General features: G+C 52.5%; 7 protein-coding genes across 7 annotated transcripts; 3 read left to right on the forward strand and 4 right to left on the reverse strand.

Annotated features, from left to right (window-relative positions):
* Nucleotides 1-192: 192 nt before the first annotated feature.
* K460DRAFT_324480 (MFS general substrate transporter) lies at nt 193-3,580 on the reverse strand (the record flags this gene model as incomplete). Its single annotated transcript, XM_040930570.1, has 2 exons — nt 193-2,582; nt 2,664-3,580. 2 exons carry the CDS (start codon nt 3,578-3,580, stop codon nt 248-250), a joined length of 3,252 nt encoding a protein of 1,083 aa, XP_040794089.1. The 3' UTR covers nt 193-247.
* Nucleotides 3,581-3,706: 126 nt separating this feature from the next.
* On the reverse strand, nt 3,707-6,135 carry K460DRAFT_413076 (amidase). Its single transcript, XM_040937582.1, has 8 exons — nt 5,769-6,135; nt 5,441-5,716; nt 5,257-5,391; nt 4,800-5,204; nt 4,544-4,751; nt 4,309-4,497; nt 4,214-4,253; nt 3,707-4,161 (listed from the first exon to the last, which is right to left on the reverse strand). Exons 1-8 carry the CDS (start codon nt 6,048-6,050, stop codon nt 4,080-4,082), a joined length of 1,617 nt encoding a protein of 538 aa, XP_040794090.1. The 5' UTR covers nt 6,051-6,135; the 3' UTR covers nt 3,707-4,079.
* Nucleotides 6,136-6,723: 588 nt separating this feature from the next.
* Nucleotides 6,724-8,335, forward strand: K460DRAFT_275118 (pantothenate transporter-like protein; the record flags this gene model as incomplete). The annotated part of the gene is made up of 4 exons (XM_040928011.1): nt 6,724-6,950; nt 7,013-7,088; nt 7,140-7,821; nt 7,872-8,335. 4 exons carry the CDS (start codon nt 6,724-6,726, stop codon nt 8,333-8,335), a joined length of 1,449 nt encoding a protein of 482 aa, XP_040794091.1.
* A 523-nt stretch (nt 8,336-8,858) lies between these two features.
* Nucleotides 8,859-10,216, reverse strand: K460DRAFT_373519 (uncharacterized protein; the record flags this gene model as incomplete). The annotated part of the gene is made up of 2 exons (XM_040934590.1): nt 8,859-9,508; nt 9,580-10,216. 2 exons carry the CDS (start codon nt 10,214-10,216, stop codon nt 8,859-8,861), a joined length of 1,287 nt encoding a protein of 428 aa, XP_040794092.1.
* A 914-nt stretch (nt 10,217-11,130) lies between these two features.
* On the reverse strand, nt 11,131-12,860 carry K460DRAFT_362279 (WD40 repeat-like protein). Its single transcript, XM_040932618.1, has 5 exons — nt 12,660-12,860; nt 12,461-12,587; nt 12,152-12,411; nt 11,607-12,102; nt 11,131-11,487 (listed from the first exon to the last, which is right to left on the reverse strand). The coding sequence occupies exons 1-5, from the start codon at nt 12,801-12,803 to the stop codon at nt 11,435-11,437; spliced, it is 1,080 nt and encodes a 359-aa protein (XP_040794093.1). The 5' UTR covers nt 12,804-12,860; the 3' UTR covers nt 11,131-11,434.
* A 237-nt stretch (nt 12,861-13,097) lies between these two features.
* On the forward strand, nt 13,098-13,900 carry K460DRAFT_401548 (trafficking protein-like protein particle complex subunit 3; the record flags this gene model as incomplete). The annotated part of the gene is made up of 5 exons (XM_040936427.1): nt 13,098-13,135; nt 13,189-13,197; nt 13,250-13,469; nt 13,523-13,714; nt 13,781-13,900. 5 exons carry the CDS (start codon nt 13,098-13,100, stop codon nt 13,898-13,900), a joined length of 579 nt encoding a protein of 192 aa, XP_040794094.1.
* Nucleotides 13,901-15,388: 1,488 nt separating this feature from the next.
* On the forward strand, nt 15,389-17,738 carry K460DRAFT_373522 (uncharacterized protein; the record flags this gene model as incomplete). The annotated part of the gene is made up of 6 exons (XM_040934591.1): nt 15,389-15,793; nt 15,844-15,995; nt 16,052-16,212; nt 16,271-17,238; nt 17,291-17,524; nt 17,577-17,738. 6 exons carry the CDS (start codon nt 15,389-15,391, stop codon nt 17,736-17,738), a joined length of 2,082 nt encoding a protein of 693 aa, XP_040794095.1.
* Nucleotides 17,739-17,930: the final 192 nt, after the last annotated feature.

Raw genomic sequence — 17,930 nt, forward strand, 5'->3', positions numbered from 1 at the left:
AGAATTTGAGCATACTAAACAGTTCTGACCATTGTGTAGTCGAACAAGAGTACTTTTCTACTCGTGAAAAGAGTGGACTGGTTGCGTAAAATATCCTCACAATCGTCAGACGTGCAGACATGTTTCTCGGCTACCAGTAAAAACAAATATGCAAGAAGAAAGTAGGTTTTTTTAGTCATCTGTCAATTCTATCGCCTCCTTTGTAAAGTTCGAATCCTTGTATGCTCGTGACTTCCATCGTAGTTGTTCACCAGCTGTCCCTGAAGCTCCTCCTTTTCTGCTTCTCCTCCCCCAACCGCGGCCCCTTGAGCAGAAAGTTCAATTTCCGGATCTCTGTCCACCTGCTCAGTGATCCGAGTTCAAGCACACTCATCCTCCTCATTTTGCCACTCGGGTTCCCAATCACCACAGCCTTCCAGTCTGCCCCTCTACCCATCTTCTCTAATTCTTTGAACTCCACCCATGCAGCCGTATCGCGTCGGGTACCGAACGTGTGGCTGGGGATGACCTGTACTTCCTTGAAGCGCAAAAGAACCGCTGTGAGAAGAATAGTGAGGCCAAAGAGGATTCCTGCTGTCACGCCGGTAGATGTTTGGGCACCCAGGCGACGTGTCATGGAACCGCCTACTATGGTGGCCACTCCTGCACCAATGAAAGCGAGGGTTTGCGAGACGAAGATGCCCGCTGTTACGCGGGGAAAGGAAGTATAGTTTGTTCTCCTCCTCCGATCCTGAACAGCCATGGACACGAGACGATGCCGCGTATTTGTGCCAGGCTGCAAGTCGCACGTATCGAATGTTTCCATCATCAACCCATGACATTCGGCAATAGCGAGGATGCTAAAGAAGCCTACAGCGCCTGCGAAGATGATGGGGACCATATATGGGTTTGGCTTGCCGGCAGCAGAGACAGTGTATGCGAGGCCCATCAGCGGGAGGGTTAGCGTGAAGATAGCCCGACGGACAAGATGGGAAGACCAAGTGACTTGTTTCTGGAATGTCATGCTATCAGTTCGAAATGCACGCTTGCGCTCGCGAGAAAATATGCCGGCTTTCGTCAGTGGAATGGCTAGAAAGGCACCAATGGCGATGGACATCACGCCTGCCCCGACGAAGCGAGGCCGCCATTTGTAATCTCGAGAGAGAAGAGCGCCTAGAAGAACAATGACTAAGACGATCTGTGTGTAGATCCAGCCAAGGTAGAGGGAGAGGACGAGGAATCCAGGCTGGCACATCATCATAACCATGAGCTTCAGCCCAGCCCACACCTCTTCAAACCAGTACTTCGGGCCTTCGGTCGAGATATGGAGTTTGCACTCACCGCGCGATACGCGACGAGTGATATAATTCTCATCACGATCATACACCTCCGTTACCGACCTTCGATAGGGGGCTCGACGAGTTTCTGGGGCGAGGATATTCAGAACCAGTGCGGCGGCGATGATAATTAGTACGACATAGAAACCCCAATCTGGACTCAAGCCATCGATGATTGCAGCGCCGACCTGGAAACCAATAGCGAGCGAACCAATCCAGCACCATGACCAGATACCAAGCCACATTCCCATCCCTCCACCGTGCCGCCGTACATCATTGGGAACAACAAACTCTTGATGTGGATTTTTGCTCTGTAGGGATGCGCCGAAAAGGTCAAGAAGCACTGTGATGTAATTCACATTTGCAAACCCAAGAACGAGGCCTAAAGCTGCACGAGAGCAAAGCAGTCCAGTTCGAAATCGTGCGTCGTTAGGGGACCGCTTGGCGCTGACGACGATTGCTTGAGGAAATTGTAGAGGTAGAGCGAGCGCCAGAGCGGCTAGCACATAAGGCTTGCGTCCGTGGAGCAGGGCTAACGGCCATACAACAAAGGTTGATACAGCAAGCCCAAAGTAAAGGACAGCATTGCCTACGATGACGATATGGCGCTCATCTGCCAAATAATACTGAATGCGAGGTACTTCGCCGGCATAGACGCCGATGATGATGCCGAGTAGAGCAGTGTTGATACACGCAATCACGGCAGTGAGACGCTTCTTGCCCGTGGACCAGTTTCTCGCGATCGGTTGTCTGCGGTGGTGCCTGCGGAGACTGAACATATGATGATGTGCCTGTTCCTGTACGATCAGTTCGTTTCCGTATATTTTAGCAGGAAGATCTTCTTCGTCAAAAGATGTATCATCTTGGCTGAAGACTGACGATCTGTGCTGCCGATGTCCGGATCTAGACTTTACTTCGACTCCAAAGCTTCCGCGATGCCGACGTCTGCGTGGTCGTATAACTGAGTCTCCGGTAAGCCGCTGGCGTGATCGACCACGAGACTGATCTCGAGCTACAGGACGAAGAACGAAATCTACATGATCCCTTGGAGAAGTCCGAGAAGGCTGGGGTGGAAGAAGTAGATCACTTCGTGTGCCGAATCTGGTCCGACCTCGCACGCCCTGGTCACTAGACGAGAGAGACGAAGTTGAAGACTTATCAACTTGGTGATCCTTGCGCTGCGAATAAGCCCAGTCAAATGACGAAGAGTCTCTTTGTAAGTTAACACGTTCCTCAGGATGCATGAGCCCCTTTGCATTTTCCAATCTGTCCTTGTGAACGAGGGGCGTCCTTACTGGTTCAGAGGGCATATGGTGTGGGGATCCGCCGCATTGTGACTGCGAATACAATTGTGACACGTCTTCCACATCTTCAGAAGATGCTTGGAGCGGTGAAGTGGTGTTCATCGAATATCTCGTGGGGTCGCCAGATGCTTCTTGGATCGCATCCTTGGCATCTACAATGATTTCATAGATTTTTTCGACTTGATCTTGATCATGAGCATCTTCAGCTATCTCAATAGCCTCTTGTACCATGCTCTCTAGGTCTTCAACTGCGTTGCTAGTCCTTCGGTCATCGATTCGATCGAAAGCACCAGGGCCGGGTCCTAATTTTGTTGCGGGCATCTGGAGATGCGAAGCGAACGCAGGCAGAGTTGTTGTTGATTCCACATAGTGCTGTGCAGGTATACGGATTGAATCCGGTGTGATAGACCTTTCGAGCTGGTCTGGAACTGGGACAAGGCTATCTGTACGCCGACGATCGTCGTATAGCGGGCTTTCGTTGAGCTCTTCATCGTCATAATGTACGATCTTGGGCCTCTTCTTTAGTTCGCGAGATACTGATGCAAGAGGTGGATCTCCCAAAGGGGGAGACTTTTTCGGCGGAAGCGAGACACGTCGACTCTGTGACGGTCGATTTTCTGTTGCTACAGATAGGCTGCTCCCGTCCAGCGGCAAGACCCGACGTTTGCTTGGTGAAGCCATTGGCTTCTTCCGTATTAGTGGCGTGGGTTTTGTGGTAGATTTTGGTGCGACAGCTGTAGAAGGCCTGCGATTAAAAGGATATGTACCTTGAGATGGAGTCTTTGCCTCGCTCTGCCGACGGGCTGAAGGCTTTGTCGAGACGGCCCGTGACGTCTTGCCATCTAGCCAAGGGAGTCTTTTCACTGTTGTCCGCGGAGCTACCTTCCTCCTCTCCGTGGGTGCTTCTGGCTTCGAGAGCGCCTCTGTGCTTGCAGAGCCAGCATCAGCACTCCCAGCCATCTCTACGGCCGGGTGCAAGCGGAATTGTGCGTGGAGCTACACTGGTAAAGTCAAATATGCTACTTCGAAAGACACCTGGTAAGAAAGGTGGTGTCGCTAGGACTTAAACAGTTGCGCGGGAGTACTGAGTGATAGTGAGAGGTTTGTGAGCTCTACAGAATAGGAAACGACCAGCTCCGAGTGCCGATGCGAAGAAGTAATTAGGACGAAGGTTTCGGACTCGAGGAAGCTGGTCGTGGAGGACTGCGAGATGGAAAGGATATACAATGAGGTGGGTATGGATGTGGTGTTATAGTGAGAGCGGGGAGAGAGTTACTGTTTGTATGTGTGATCTTTACGGTAGACTCATTGCTCTTGCTTCAACTGCATCCGCCAAGGGAGGCATTCGCGACCAGGTGCAAATCAGGATCATGCCTACAAATCGGACGACATAACCGACTTTATAATCTTTGAAGCAATTTCATAACAAGTCAAGGTGCACACCATTCTAGAAATCCGCTTAGTCCGTAGATTTGATGGCTTGAAGTACGATGTCAGTCATGGCAAGAACCTTCTCCTCTTCAAGCCTCTGCGCAATGAGTCTAACCACAAACGTCAGCAAAACGAAAGCAAGATGACAGTTGTAAAGCTTACTGCAGGCTGACGGGCAAGCCGTGCACGAGCTCGTGGTCATCTACCGAGTATCAGTTTAAGGAAGTGCACTTGTGAGGTATATATTGGAAACCTACAGCTATCTTGCGCGGCCTTGCAGAAGTCACTCTGCGGTTTGTGATCTGCGACCGGCTTATCCTTTGCCTTGTCAACAGTAATCTCGGTTGGGAACGACACAGTAGCATAGTCGACAACGTTGTAGACTCCAGTATACCCAACATATTTGAAGTCGCCATGTGGAACGCTTGCGTACGGCGTAGTAGGTGCTGTCGAGGTTAATGAATGTGGAGTCACTGCGAATGTATGACTTACCCAAAACAGCATCGAGTCCATCGTATGACATCCATTGCTCAAGATACTGGCGCTGTAACTCGGATCGCTCTGTATGCAGCTTCCACAGCTCAAAAACGCCAGAGTCTTTGGCGTCCTTGTATTGAACCATTTCTGGTCGGTACGGCTCACCCGTTGGGGCGAGTAATGCTTCGACGCTCTTGCCACCATCTGCGACGAACATTCGGCCCTAACTTCTTGCTTAGTCGACCTTTGGCAGATTACGCGAAGAACTCACCAGAAGGCCCAGCGCTGTAGCATGTAACTTAGGGTCCCAATCAATAATCTCATGGCCAGCCTTTTTCAGCTTTTCCACAGTCTCCGTAAGAGCTCTTGTTACTGGAGGTGTAGGCATACACACATTATCGTTCCACAACACAGCGATTTTGAGCCTTTTCTTTAGCTCTACTTGCCGCCACGGTATTGGCAGCATCTTTGGATCCACTAGCCAGGGCTGCGCATCTACAATAGCTTTCGAGTACATTGTGATATCTTCAAGGGTCTTTGCCATCGGTCCATTTACGCTCTGGACAGCTTCTTGACCCGCGAGGCCGGATCTACATCGCTGTGTGGTAAAGCGACCGAAAGACGGACGAAGAGTGAATATGCCCGTGCATGCTGCTGGTATACGTAAGCTACCGCCCTGTGTATCTGATTAGTCTTGTTCATCTCAGGTCAACCGAGTAATGACTGACAATATCGGTCCCGACTCCGAGAGCGCTGCCACCGAAAGCGATGAGGGCTGATTCACCGCCTGAAGATCCGCCAGATGTGACTTTGCGGTTCAGTGGGTTCAACGTCCGCCCGAACGTGTTGTTTACCGATTCCGCCTGTGTCCCATGAGCCTTTTGCCTACGTTACTTGTGCATGTACACATACGATCATCATAGCTGTGGGTACATTGGTTTTGCAGTACCGCACCGCGCCAAGCCTCTCCAAGATATCTACTAATGTCGCGTTGTACTCTGCTGGCTTGTTGACCAGGGAGGTGAAGCCCACAGTGCTATCCCTGCCTTTGATATTGAAGTTATCTTTGAGAGAGATTGGCAAGCCATGGAGCGGTCCCACGAGCTTGCCGGATCGCTGGAGGTGATCATCGAGATGTTTGGCGCTTTGTATCGCCTCCTCGAAGAAGGCATCACTAAGGCAGTTTGTCTACTATCGTTAAATAGTTCTTCGACTATATTGGGGGTGCTCATAGCCCTACCAATTGCTGGGCTGCAGCAGCACGCTTGCAGAATGCTCGTGTCACCTCCTCTGAACTCCATTCTTTCGACGCAATTTGCTTCAGGATTCGCGATGCAGTGCTACCGGTGATCTCTAGCTCCCTTGGAGAGAACCACCCAGATTCCTTGGGCCACGTCGTAACGTCGAGCTGCGATTCTGGTGGTAATTGGTCTTTCGGGACGCGGTATTCGGGCGGGATTTGTTCCGCGAGAGCAGCCCGCTTCGCCGCGGCAATCTTCTCCCAATTCTCTTCAGACGTCATTGTGCAGAGTTCGAGCAGCACTTTGGTATGACAACAACTATCAACGTGAGAAATAATATACACGGTCGTAGGTCTCAAAGGAGGGCCTGTATTGTAGGTAAGCTTCCCCAACAGCTCTCTTCGGTGCCAGCTCCCCCCCACCTTTCGGTCTATCTTTGCCACAGTTCCATGGTAGAGGCTACTCCACTATTTCTTCATCCCCGCACGCCTTGGACCCACGTGAGGGCAGCTAAACCCTACCAGACGTCAAAGGATCGCTTGTTAACTTAACCTAAGCTGTCTTTGGGCGATCTGAACGATTATCTGCCATCTTGAGCCCGGGCACGAGCACCGACACCGGTAGGTTGCGGCCTTCCGAGTCCCCAGCACAACGCTGTACACGCCCTCGGCAATAGGTTGATTATGCACAACCGGCGTCAGTCTTGAGTTATCTCTCCTATCTCGCGTACAAGATCTATTGGCTATACTATGCGTGGAACACGATCGGCATTGAATTGGGCAATACGCGGATGTTATAAGAAGGGCCTATCAGCGACCATCGAGACTATTCTCTCCAATACCCACTCTTCTCACGGAATCTAGCAGCGATACCATTGGACGCTTGTGTGCAGTTACGAACGTTGGGTTACGACCAATACCCTTAACACGGCCTCACTGGACGATAACGCTGAAAATGGCAAACCGCTTCGTTCAGTACGTCCGGGGGGACCAAAATGCGCCTGGAGAACGGAAGCTGGTGCAGAAGCTCGACTTCTTCATCCTCACATTCTGTTGTCTGATGTACTTCTTGAATTATCTTGACCGAACAAACTTGAACAACGCCTATGTCTCTGGCATGAGAGAAGAACTGAGCTTCAAAGGCAATCAACTCAACCAGATTAATACTGTGTTTACCGTTGGGTGAGTTGAGCTTCATGTACGAACTGCTTATGTAACAATGACTGATTCTGTGTTTATATTAGGTACACGATAGGTCAGGTACCTTGTAACATTGCGCTTTACTATATCAAACCAAGATACTTCTTCCCAGCGTGCATGGTAGGTGTTTCGAGGTCTTGACACCGAGTGCCCCTAGCTAACGGCTCATAGGTAGCATGGGCATGCTTGACCATGGTAACAGCTGCTGCCCAAAAACCGCAAGACATAATGGCGATTCGTTTCTTCCAGGCAATCTTCGAGTCATCGACCTTTGTAGGAACTCATTACATCCTCGGTTCGTGGTATACCGAGAAAGAGCTGGGCAAGCGCTCCGGGATCTTCACAGCATCTGGACTAGCTGGAACCATGATCGGGGGCTTGATCCAAACCGGTATCCACTCAAGCATGAATGGATTGAACGGCCTTTCAGGTTGGAGATGGCTGTTCATAATCGACGGAATCATTACGTTGCCTGTAGCGGTCTATGGATTCCTCCTCTTTCCTGACAAGCCGCAAAACACCAAGGCTCCCTACCTCTCTGCGGAAGAGAAGGCGCTTGCCATATCTCGCGTCCCAGAAGTCTCAGAGCGCACACCAATCTCCTGGACCTTCCTGAAGTATTGTTTCAGCACGTGGTACTGGTACTTCTTCGTCATCTTATGGATCCTTGCGGGAGAGACCGAGTCATTCAGTACAAATGCTCTTCTACAGCTTTACATGAAGTCTCATCCCACGAAGAAGTACGCCGTATCGCAAGTCAACAACTATCCGACTGGGGTGCCTGCAGTGGGCATCGTTTCAACACTGTTTTGGGCTACGCTCACGGATTTCATGGGAGGCAAGCGCTATCTAGGTGTGTTCATATCTCGATTCCGAACCGCGACATATCTAACGCACAGCTAGTTGGTTACTGGATCGGTATAACTGGCGTCATAACGAGCGCCTTGATCCTAGCCTATCCGCATAACACGACGATCCACTTCGCGATGTACTACTGGGCTGGCTCAGTGTATGCCTGCCAAGCGACCTTTTTTGCTTGGGCAAACGACGTGCTCCGCTACGAGGAAGACAGCTTGCGAGCCGTAGTCATTGCGTCGATGAACATGGGAAGTAACGCAATAAACGCGTGGTGGAGTATTGTCTTCTACGGAGCAAACTTCGCGCCATATTTCACGAGAGGTATGTGGGCCATGATCGCTGTGAGCATTGCGATGGCCATTTGGACAGGTCTACTCGTGTGGATGCACATCCGCACTGAAAAGAAAAGGGATAGAGAAGCTGTGGCTACAGATATAGCGAGCAAAGAGCATGGTTTGCGTGTTGCAGGGCAGGATCATCAAGTTGGTTTGGGTCCTGAGAAGGTATAATTATAATCACCGCGAGTCACAAGAGCTTTTTGTAGAATTTATAGCACTTCTGCTGCATCTGTATTCACACTTTACTTTCAGGTGAGATGGACTCATACCACATCCTCGCGTGCTTGCTAATTTCTAAACCATCGTGCGTCGAACATTTCGACCCTAACCCTATATATACACGTGGTAGACGTCATAAAGAGGCATATAAACAACGGGACATATTCATGCCGCGGAAGGTGCTTGAAAACTAACATGCATTGACAGCACTTGACTAGCCTTCATCGCTTCACCTACTGAAACCGACCATCGGCCACTAGATCCACTAATTCCTACACACCAGCGAAACCAATATGACGACATACATTGATACAATTCAACTCCCCCCAAGAAATGTTCAGCGTAAAAACTCCGGAATTTTCGCCCCGCTAGGGAAATAAGAAGGGGGCGCCAGTACGCCATGATGAACCCATATGCCAGAATGCGCCGATAAAATACAAGTTATTTGAATGTAGACATTGATTGACATGTCAGATTACACTACACCGTAATTTCCCCTGACCTCGCTCATAGCGTAGCCTGGCCGCCACGCAGGATGAATGTCACTGACCCCCGTGGAACTCTCACGGTTATTCACCGTACTCCGCGGTGCAGCTTCGATAATGTAACTCACGCCGTCTTCTGAGATGTAAGATGGCGGGCGAGGACCAGAAGCAGGCGCAAGAGGAGGGGCCCCGGGTGGGTCAATGGCAGATGCGTTGTGTGTGTAAGGGATGTCTGTGGTGATTGAGGCGCGGTTTTCTCGATTTTCGACACGCTGCCAGTGTAGGAGGTTGGGATCGGCGCGGACGCTGCACCTCCAGAGACCGTAGGCAGGTGGAGGTGGAGGAATCTTGTCCTTCTCTGGGTCCTCGATGTCCATGTCATTCTCGGCTTCCTCATCAGAAGCTCCGGCTTCCACGTCTCTTGCAAGATGTACGCGGATAGGCACAATAGGTTGGAAGCCGTCAGGTCCCGTCATAGCTGGGAGGTGTGGCCGATGTCCTTCGCGCGGTGGATTGAGCATAAGCATGCAGAGTCTGATCAGGGAGTGGCAGAAGAAGATGGTGATAGTGAGGAGGACTAGTATGAAGAGGATGTGGACTTCCTGGCCAAGGTCGCGGTTCGTGAGGGCGATTGCGAGATCTAAATTGCCACAATTAGCTTCCAGACTTGTAGGGGCCTCAAATGAGGTAGATGGAAGTCGGTGTACTTACAGATCGCTAATACGATGATAAGGAAAGTACCAGAAATAGCACAGGCGAACATCTTCGCTCGAGCTGCCGTTCCTTTTACATACTTTGTTGAACCGCGCCCGCCTCTCTCGTCCCTCCGGCGGACCCATTGTTCGGTGCGCCTATGCTTCCTCTTCTTGTGTTTCCGCCGCCGTCTCCGTCCATGGATGTCGTCGGCCAGTTCTTGTACCTCGGGGTCCGCATATCCGTTTGGTTGATGTGGTAACGGCACGTCCGCTGGATGGCGACTGTATATTGTTGCAGGTTCTCGCGGGTCTTGTAGCGGTGCGATAGTACGCATGTATGAACCCGCAGTATGCTGAGGGTGAAGAGGAGATCGCGAATCATTTGACTCGCGAGGCACATCGTTCGAGGTGGGAAGAATGTTCCCATCGGGCGAGTGCGGGCGGCGGCCGAGGAACCCCAAGAAAGGCACCTTAGGCGTGTCATGGTTCGATGGACCGAGGCCTGGAGACTGCGAATAGATCGAAGAGCCATTGATCATCGTTCGTATGTTGCTTTGAAATGCGCCAAATCGAGATGGCGACTGCGATGCCGGTGTAGCCAGCGGGTCTTGGTCTGGCCGTGGAGACCAGCTGAAGAGTGGTGACCGAAACATGGTGATCCGTGGATAGCCTTGGAGCTGGATGAATTCTAAGAACCGGTGATTTCGACCCCAAGGTGCTATTCTGGGTGTGTACAGTTCCTTATAGCAAACGCGTTTCCTTGCCTTGACACGTCCACCCTGGTTTTCCTTGCAACCGTCTGATAGCGAATCAACGAAGTAGAATATTGGCCATGCAGGTGCACTTTGTGGTTGTGTACCGTGGTCAAGGTTTACTGGAGGCTGCCTTCGGTCATAGGACGCTGGGCATTGCGAAAAGAGGAACCGTTGGCTGTACCTTGTCTAGTCTTGAGAAGCCGAAACTGACCAAAAAGTCGTCTACTAACTCGAGTAGTATGTTAAAAGGCGATAAAGAGGAGAAAAGAAAAAGCTATCCAGAGCTCACAAGCCAAACGAGCGCGAGAAGGCAAAAAGAAGCGAAACCAAGGACAACAGCACAGCTGCCAATGAACACGACTTAAAAGAAGGGAGGAACCATAACGTGGAGAAGAGAAAGAGGATCGCAGTCACACCAGGGCACGGGGTGGTGCTGCAAGGACGGTTGTGGACGAGGGAGCATTGAACACCATGCGTTTCTGGAACGGGTGGCGTATCAGAATCAGATCGTTGCAAGTATGAAACGCGACGCCGCTGCGGCAGCGGGCCGGGGTGTCTTCGCGTTCACGTCCATTGCTGCGTCAGAATTGAGTGTTTGGGGAACAGGCCTGCGTGTGTGGTACGGCAGAGGGCGGATAAAGTGCGTCTAGAGGAGTGAAGTTTGGCTGGACGTGTTGTGGTTGGCCAAAGGGTGCAGGCGGCACTGAAACGTCAGGGCCAATCAAGCCCATGGGCCTCAACAACTCCTTAACAACGCCTGCAAGTGGGAATTGTGTGCGACAGGTTCACATAAGAGCATGAGTGTCCAGCATGAGGATATCAAATCGCGTCGTGTTGATTGTATTTGTTTACCTGCGTGCTGTCGTTGCACTGCAGGTAGATGACCTGTTCGCGTCCTTTTCGCGTCCATCGGTCCCTCACTCCCCAACGCTTACTGTGCATCTGACTCCCTAACTCCGCAAACGTCGCACCGGCGTATCCAGTCCATAAGAACGCCTCTGTGACTTATCCGCGGCGCAGCAGACCTGCCGCTCATCTCCTCTTGGGCCTACCTCACTCTTCTCGCGGCGCTCTTCTAAAAGCAAGAATCCGTAGCCAGATCTTCCACTTGTACCTTCACTTGCCTAGCTCTCCTACCATGAGTGTGCGATCCGAGGATGCAGAGACCACTAAAGATTGCCAAGTCAGCCTGATCCTTCATTATGTAGCGGCAGTAGACGTCGCGTGCTCGCTCGGAGAAAGCTATTACGACGAAGTGAACACAATGTGAAGAAGGGGTTAGACTTACGTAGTGGTTCGCCCCTTGGATGGAAGCGCACATCGTTCACTGCGCCGCGATGGCCAGGAAGCTTGTGCAAAAGCTTCCCTGTCCGCACTTCCCAAATGGCTACGCTCTGGTCTCCGCTGCCCGCTGCGATCTTTTCGCCCTTCGAATCCCAACTTGCTTTCAAAAGGTTGCGCTCCTGCCCTGTGGGCGCTCCATCATACGTCTGGATACGGCGATCTGCGGGGGCAAATGGCCTAACGTCCCATGTCCTGACAGTCGAGTCGTGTGCGTTCGAAAGAAGGGTCTGGTTGTCTGGGGACATTTGTAATGAAGTCACCGTGTCGGTGTGGCCAAGCAGTGTGTATGTGACAGCTTGCTTCCGTAGGTCCCAGACCTTGATATCGTTGTCGATGCCACCCGTAAATAGTTCGTTGCCAGCTTCTGCGAGGCATATCGCAGTTATGGGGAAATCTGTGGGGATGAAGGTTACAGCGTCCTTCGTTCGCGTATCCCAGATCTACTCGAAAGTCAGTCACGCTTCACGGGAAGTACACCACCAGACTCACCCCAATATAACCATCGTCGGAGCCGCTCACGAGCATCTCCTCGCCGCGCTTGCTGACGTCCATGCAATTAATCACTTCCTCGTGTCCGGGATGTCTTCGTATCCTTTCGCCAGTCTCAACGTCCCAACTTGCCAGGTTCATGTCTGCGGATGCGGAGAATAGGACTTTCGAGTCTCGTGACCAGTGTAGATCTAAGACGGCCTGCTTGTGTCCGCTGAGAATGCCGTAGTTTTCGCATGAGCCGGAGCTGCGCCAAAGTACTAGGCATGGTCAGCGCATGTCGCCTTCGGTACAGATAGAGGTACTGACGTATTGATCGATCCATTGAGCCAGAGGCAATGAACTGGCCGGTGGGGTCAAATCGAGCTGCGAATACTTCTCCAGAATGGCCTGTCAACTCCATGACTGGAGACTGCAGTGCGCCAGTGCGCGATCCCTAGGTAGCCTGTCAGCGCATCGCGACCTTCAGCTATCATGCCCACTGCGATGGTATTCCGTGTTGACATACTGCTTGTATGAGGGCCCCATTTTGCGCTGTTCCATTCACCACAGCTACATCAGTGCTTCCACCAAGGTTCGCGTCCGACTTCGCGCGCTTGACCAGTTGGCTCGAGCCGAATGCGTCGGCAGCCGGTCGCTTTTCTCGTGACATCGCGGTAATATGTAGATCCGGTCGTGGTGTTGTGAAGCGTGTCGGGGGACTGTCGTGGTATAATTAGACAGTTGGCGGTAGCCTCGTAAACTTTCTCGAATTGAGTAGCTCTGTGCCAAGCTATATTCCACTACTCCACTGTCCAAGCTTACTCACTACTCCACATGCTTCTACCCCGACGCAGCTTCACAACCTTGTATTCACGACCGTACAACTTGCTCTACACTCTATCTATAAGTCTCGGAATAGCCTAGTTTCAAGGGGTATCAAAGGCGAAAGGGCTGCGCATAATCAATGGCTTCGTCAACAAAAGCGGCCCGCCTGGGCGAGGAGTGAGCTTCAGACGTCCAGCGACTACCTTCTGAAATGTGCTAATAGCTACTAGAGTATGGAAGTAAGTCGTGTACTCTTGACGACCGTAAAGGAGCTTCTTCTAATAGGCCAAGGACGCGAGTAGACAAGGTCAGTGCCGAGCTGGTCACGCTCACATACGGCACGATCGTCGCGCAACTATGCAAAGACTACGAGTACAACTATGCGGATGTCAACAAGCAGCTGGAGAGAATGGGTTATAATATCGGCGTGCGGTTAATAGAGGACTTCCTGGCCAAGTCGAGCGCGCCCACCTGCACCAACTTTCGAGAAGTCGCAGACATGATATCAAAGGTAGTTATGCTATGACACGGCATAGTGACTGCAAGCTGATACGCACAACCTAGGTCGGCTTCAAGATCTTCCTCAACGTTACACCGACGGTCACGAACTGGTCCAGCGACAACAAGCAATTCTCACTCATCTTCGAGGAGAATCCTCTCGCAGACTTTGTAGAGCTCCCGGATGACGGCCGGGCACAGGATGAGTTATGGTTTTCAAACATATTAGTGGGCGTACTGCGTGGTGCGTTGGAAATGGTACGTTCCCGTTTGGTTGCGTTGGACATGAATGGGAATGGAAATTCATACTGACACGTTCGCTAGGTACACATGCAGGTCGAAGCACACTTCATCAGCGATGTTCTTCGAGGCAACGATACTACAGAGATGCGGATAACGTTGGTCCGGTTCATCGATGACGAGATGCCACCGGATGATGAGTAGACTCTCGGAAGCTGAATAGAAGTGACGAATACGTATATCCTTTGTTGGCGCATACCACATGCATGGCACGGCGTTGGGTAATGATTCTTGGACCTGATGGGGTCCGAGAGGCCTCTCATAGTGGAGGCAGCAATAGGCACGCGGCATTGGCTGTACACGGTGCTCATGACCAAGATGCACAATCTCAGACTAGGCCGTCCACGGAATAGGGATACGAGAGGAATTGGACTCTGCATTTTGCACTCCGCATCTTTGCACTCGTCGAGAAACCTACCGCAGTGAGGCGGGGCGAGGCGGCTGACAAGCACCCTTTGGAACAGCTAGTTAGGTATTGGTGCAGGCTGGAGGCCCTCAAATACCGGTATGCAGCGAAAATACCAAATCAAAGAGGCTATTGAAGGTAGCTGGGTTTCTGCTCTCTATAGTAGGCTTTCTCTGAAGGTTGTCTGGTGTAATTGTGGAGTTCAGGGAGTGCAGAAATACACGAGCACGCAATTGCACAAAGCACTAGAGTGCAAAAAAAAAAAAGATTGCGCGACAGCTGCTAAATTTTGTACGCGAAGGGTGCCTATGTAAGCTTGGATAGCTTTGGTGAATTGAAGCTTTAGGCGGTGTTACCAAGGGTGTTGAAGTCATGCGATAATTTACAGCCAGATGGATACTCGGCTCACCATGAAGTTGCAAATTCCACCGTAGAGTTTGCGCAGCACCCATCAATCAGCTGACATATGGAAGCCAGCATTCGAAGCTGGGTGCCAGCGATAGGATTGTAGTCAACATGTAGAGCAGCTGTGCAATTGTCTTCCTATCATGTCGGCCATGCTAGCTACGTCTGCGCGTCGTGGGCAAAGTGGTTGGGAGATGCTAATAATACAAAAGTCACGTGCGGCAGGGCTGGGCAAGCCGACGCGCTGCATCCATCCAGCGGGCTCTTGTCGTTCCCATCCGATTCCCACTCCTCGCTGCTAATAATTCTTTTCCCTATTGTCTAGCCTACAAGTGCCCCCCATCGCGCAGCAGCATTTCCGCCGTTGTGGTAGATTGCGCCGCTTACCCACTGCGTGGAGGCCCCTCGCAAAGCCATTCTGCACCCACGCTAGCCCCCCGACCTCTACCTACCGCGCATCAGCCGCCCGCCTTCATCGCAACGCCGGCGTCGCTACTCTTTCTCTCTCTTTCGCGGAATCCCTCTCCTCTGTCCAGTCCTTTGCGCGCAAGAGGCCCGCCCTGATCGTCCGCAAGCCCCCTCTTGGCGCTCCGCTCCCACCGCCGACACCGAACCCCCCCGTGGCAAGACGGCCCATGCTACTATAACCACCATCACCACAGCACCGAGGTGCACGACAACACACGACTGCGTCTACTAATTAACATCGCCGCGCAACTCCTACCGCCCGCCCACACCCGACCCGTCGACTGCGCTTGACGCAGCCGGCTCCTACTACCCGCGTCGCGATGCAGAGCCAGCAGATGGCTCAGATGGCTCAGATGGCCGCCATGACGGCGAACAACGGGCCCGTCGACGGAACGCCCATCATGGGCAACCTGCCACACCCCAAGCGACCTATAGATCCACGCGAACAGCTCAACACATACATCTACGACTACTTTCTGCGGAATAGCCACTTCCGGCTCGCGCGCACCATGCTCGACAGCGAGTTGAAGATGTCCACCGGCCCGCCGCCCAAGACCAGCCCCAACAACAGGCCCAATGGCATCGACTCGATCGAGGACGAAGAGCTCGCCAGCTTCCCCGCCCCGCAACTTCCCGCAAACCAAATGGCCGACAATTCGTTCCTGCTCGACTGGTGGGTCCAGTTCTGGGACATCTATCAAGCCACCAAGACCCGCACCGGGCCGTCCAAAGGCACGCAGTACATCCAGCACACCCGAGTAAGCTGTCTTGATCCTCAGAAAGCGCGGCCTGTTGACATACCCCACAGAACCTCACGCAGATGCAGAATGATCAGCGGAACCAGCGCATGATGATGAACAATCCCATGACAGCCCAGTATCAGACACTGTTGCGCGGAGGCATGCCCAACGGAGTTGCGCCAAATGACCTCAAGCGGGCAGCAGCTATGAATAACCGGCCGTACGCACTTCCGACGAATCCCTACCACAAGTAATCTAGTTTCTGACGCGCAGCAGCAATGGCAACCCCATGGCGGGCATGCAGATGAAGAACCAGACCATGATGGCTGCCCAGATGCAGCGCGACGGCTCAGGCATGGACATGAACGGCCAGCGCCCACAATCGCCGGGGTCCAACGACAATGCCCCGTCCCCGAACAAGCGCCCCCGCGTTGATGGTACGTCAGCTACTCAGTATGCAATTGATGCACCGAGGCTAACATGGTCGATTTGTAGGTGGAATGAACCCTGGCAACATGCAGGGCAACCAATTTGGCGAGTTTGCGCAGCAAGGCCAGAACGCGCAACAGAAGAACATCGAGGTATATGCCCAAAGCCTGGCCCAACAACACAGAGTGGCATTGAATAACACTTCGTCCCCCCAGGGTATGAGCTCTGGTGTTCAAGGCTCCCCGATGGCTCAGCCCGGGCTAGACGGTCAGCATGACATGTTCGCTGGCAACGGCCCACGACCTGGCATGCCCAACCCTCAAGGCGCTCCCCAGCAGGGTAACCACGCTCTCCAGGACTACCAGATGCAGCTCATGCTGCTCGAGCAGCAGAACAAGAAGCGGCTACTAATGGCCCGGCAGGAGCAGGATAACATGTCTGGACCCCACCAGCAGGGTGCTGTCGGCGCTCCCGGCTTTGTAAATGCCATGTCGCCTCAAGGAAGTAGAGCTGGCCCATCGCCCAACCCGGCAGACCAGATGAAGAGAGGTACCCCGAAACTAGGCCAACAAGGCCCACCAGGATCACCCATGCCGGAGGGAGCGATGCAACGGCAAGGCGGTTCACCAGCACCAAACATGGGTTTCGATCCGAACCTGGCTCCCCCAGGGATGCCTCCACAGTTCTACCAGCAGATCCAGAACCCCATGATGAGGCCTCCAAGCTCACATCCTGGGGCACAATTCAGCAACCAGCAATTGACTCCGCAGCAGATGGACGCTATGCGCAATGGAGCGCAGATGCCAAATGGTGCCTGGCGTGGCCCGCCGCAGCCGGGAATGATGCCAGGCCAGCAGCAGATGGGGGGTCCTATGGGCCAAAACCCTCAGCAGCGACAAATGCCACCACCTCCCGCGCCGGTCAACGAACAACCGCGACCGGAGCCATCACCATCACAGTCTAGCCAGGCCCCACCGACACCGTCACAGACGAACAAGGCCGGTCCGAAGAAGAAGCCTACCAAAGACAATAAGGTAAAGTCGTACGCTCCCTTTCCACTTTCGACCAGCGTTAACATCGGTTTAGAAGCCTGCAAACAAGAAAGGGGCAGCTGCAGCTGCAGCTCCAGCGGCTACAAATGGCGAAGAGCCTCCAACACCGACTTCGTCGACTCCAATTGCACCGATTACGCCAGTTCACAAGCAATCTTTTAACCAAGGACAGAATGGCCAGCCGCAACAACCCGTACAACCGCAGCCTCCTGCCCAGCAGCAACCTATGGACAACAATGCCCCTCCCTTTGGCAACATTGATCCTGACGTAAGACTCTTTTACCACATTCATCTAAGTAAACAATCTGACGCGACTACAGCCTAGCTTTGATCTCGGCCTTAACTTTGGCGACGATGCCGGCGCCCTAGAAAACTTCGACTTCGACTCCTTCCTTCATACCAGCAATGACAATGACGCCTTTGGCATCTCGGTCGGCGACTTTGACTTCAACAACACAACAGAAGTCGGTGGCGATCTATAACCTATAAGCTGCTCGCTGACTTGACTCAATGTGCAGCATCAGGGTCTACTAGAGTCCGGCTCCGCACGACTGATGGCAGCTTTGGCTGTATCTTCGGATGGGTTTGGGCTAGTAGACCTTGACACATATTGAGGCTTGTTCGCTGACGCTTGTAAGTCTATAGTTCGCAGCACTAGAAGTGGTTGTTTGACG

Source organism: Cucurbitaria berberidis, assembly GCF_010015615.1.
Source record: "Cucurbitaria berberidis CBS 394.84 unplaced genomic scaffold K460scaffold_1, whole genome shotgun sequence".
Classification (NCBI taxonomy): Eukaryota; Fungi; Ascomycota; class Dothideomycetes; order Pleosporales; family Cucurbitariaceae; genus Cucurbitaria; species Cucurbitaria berberidis.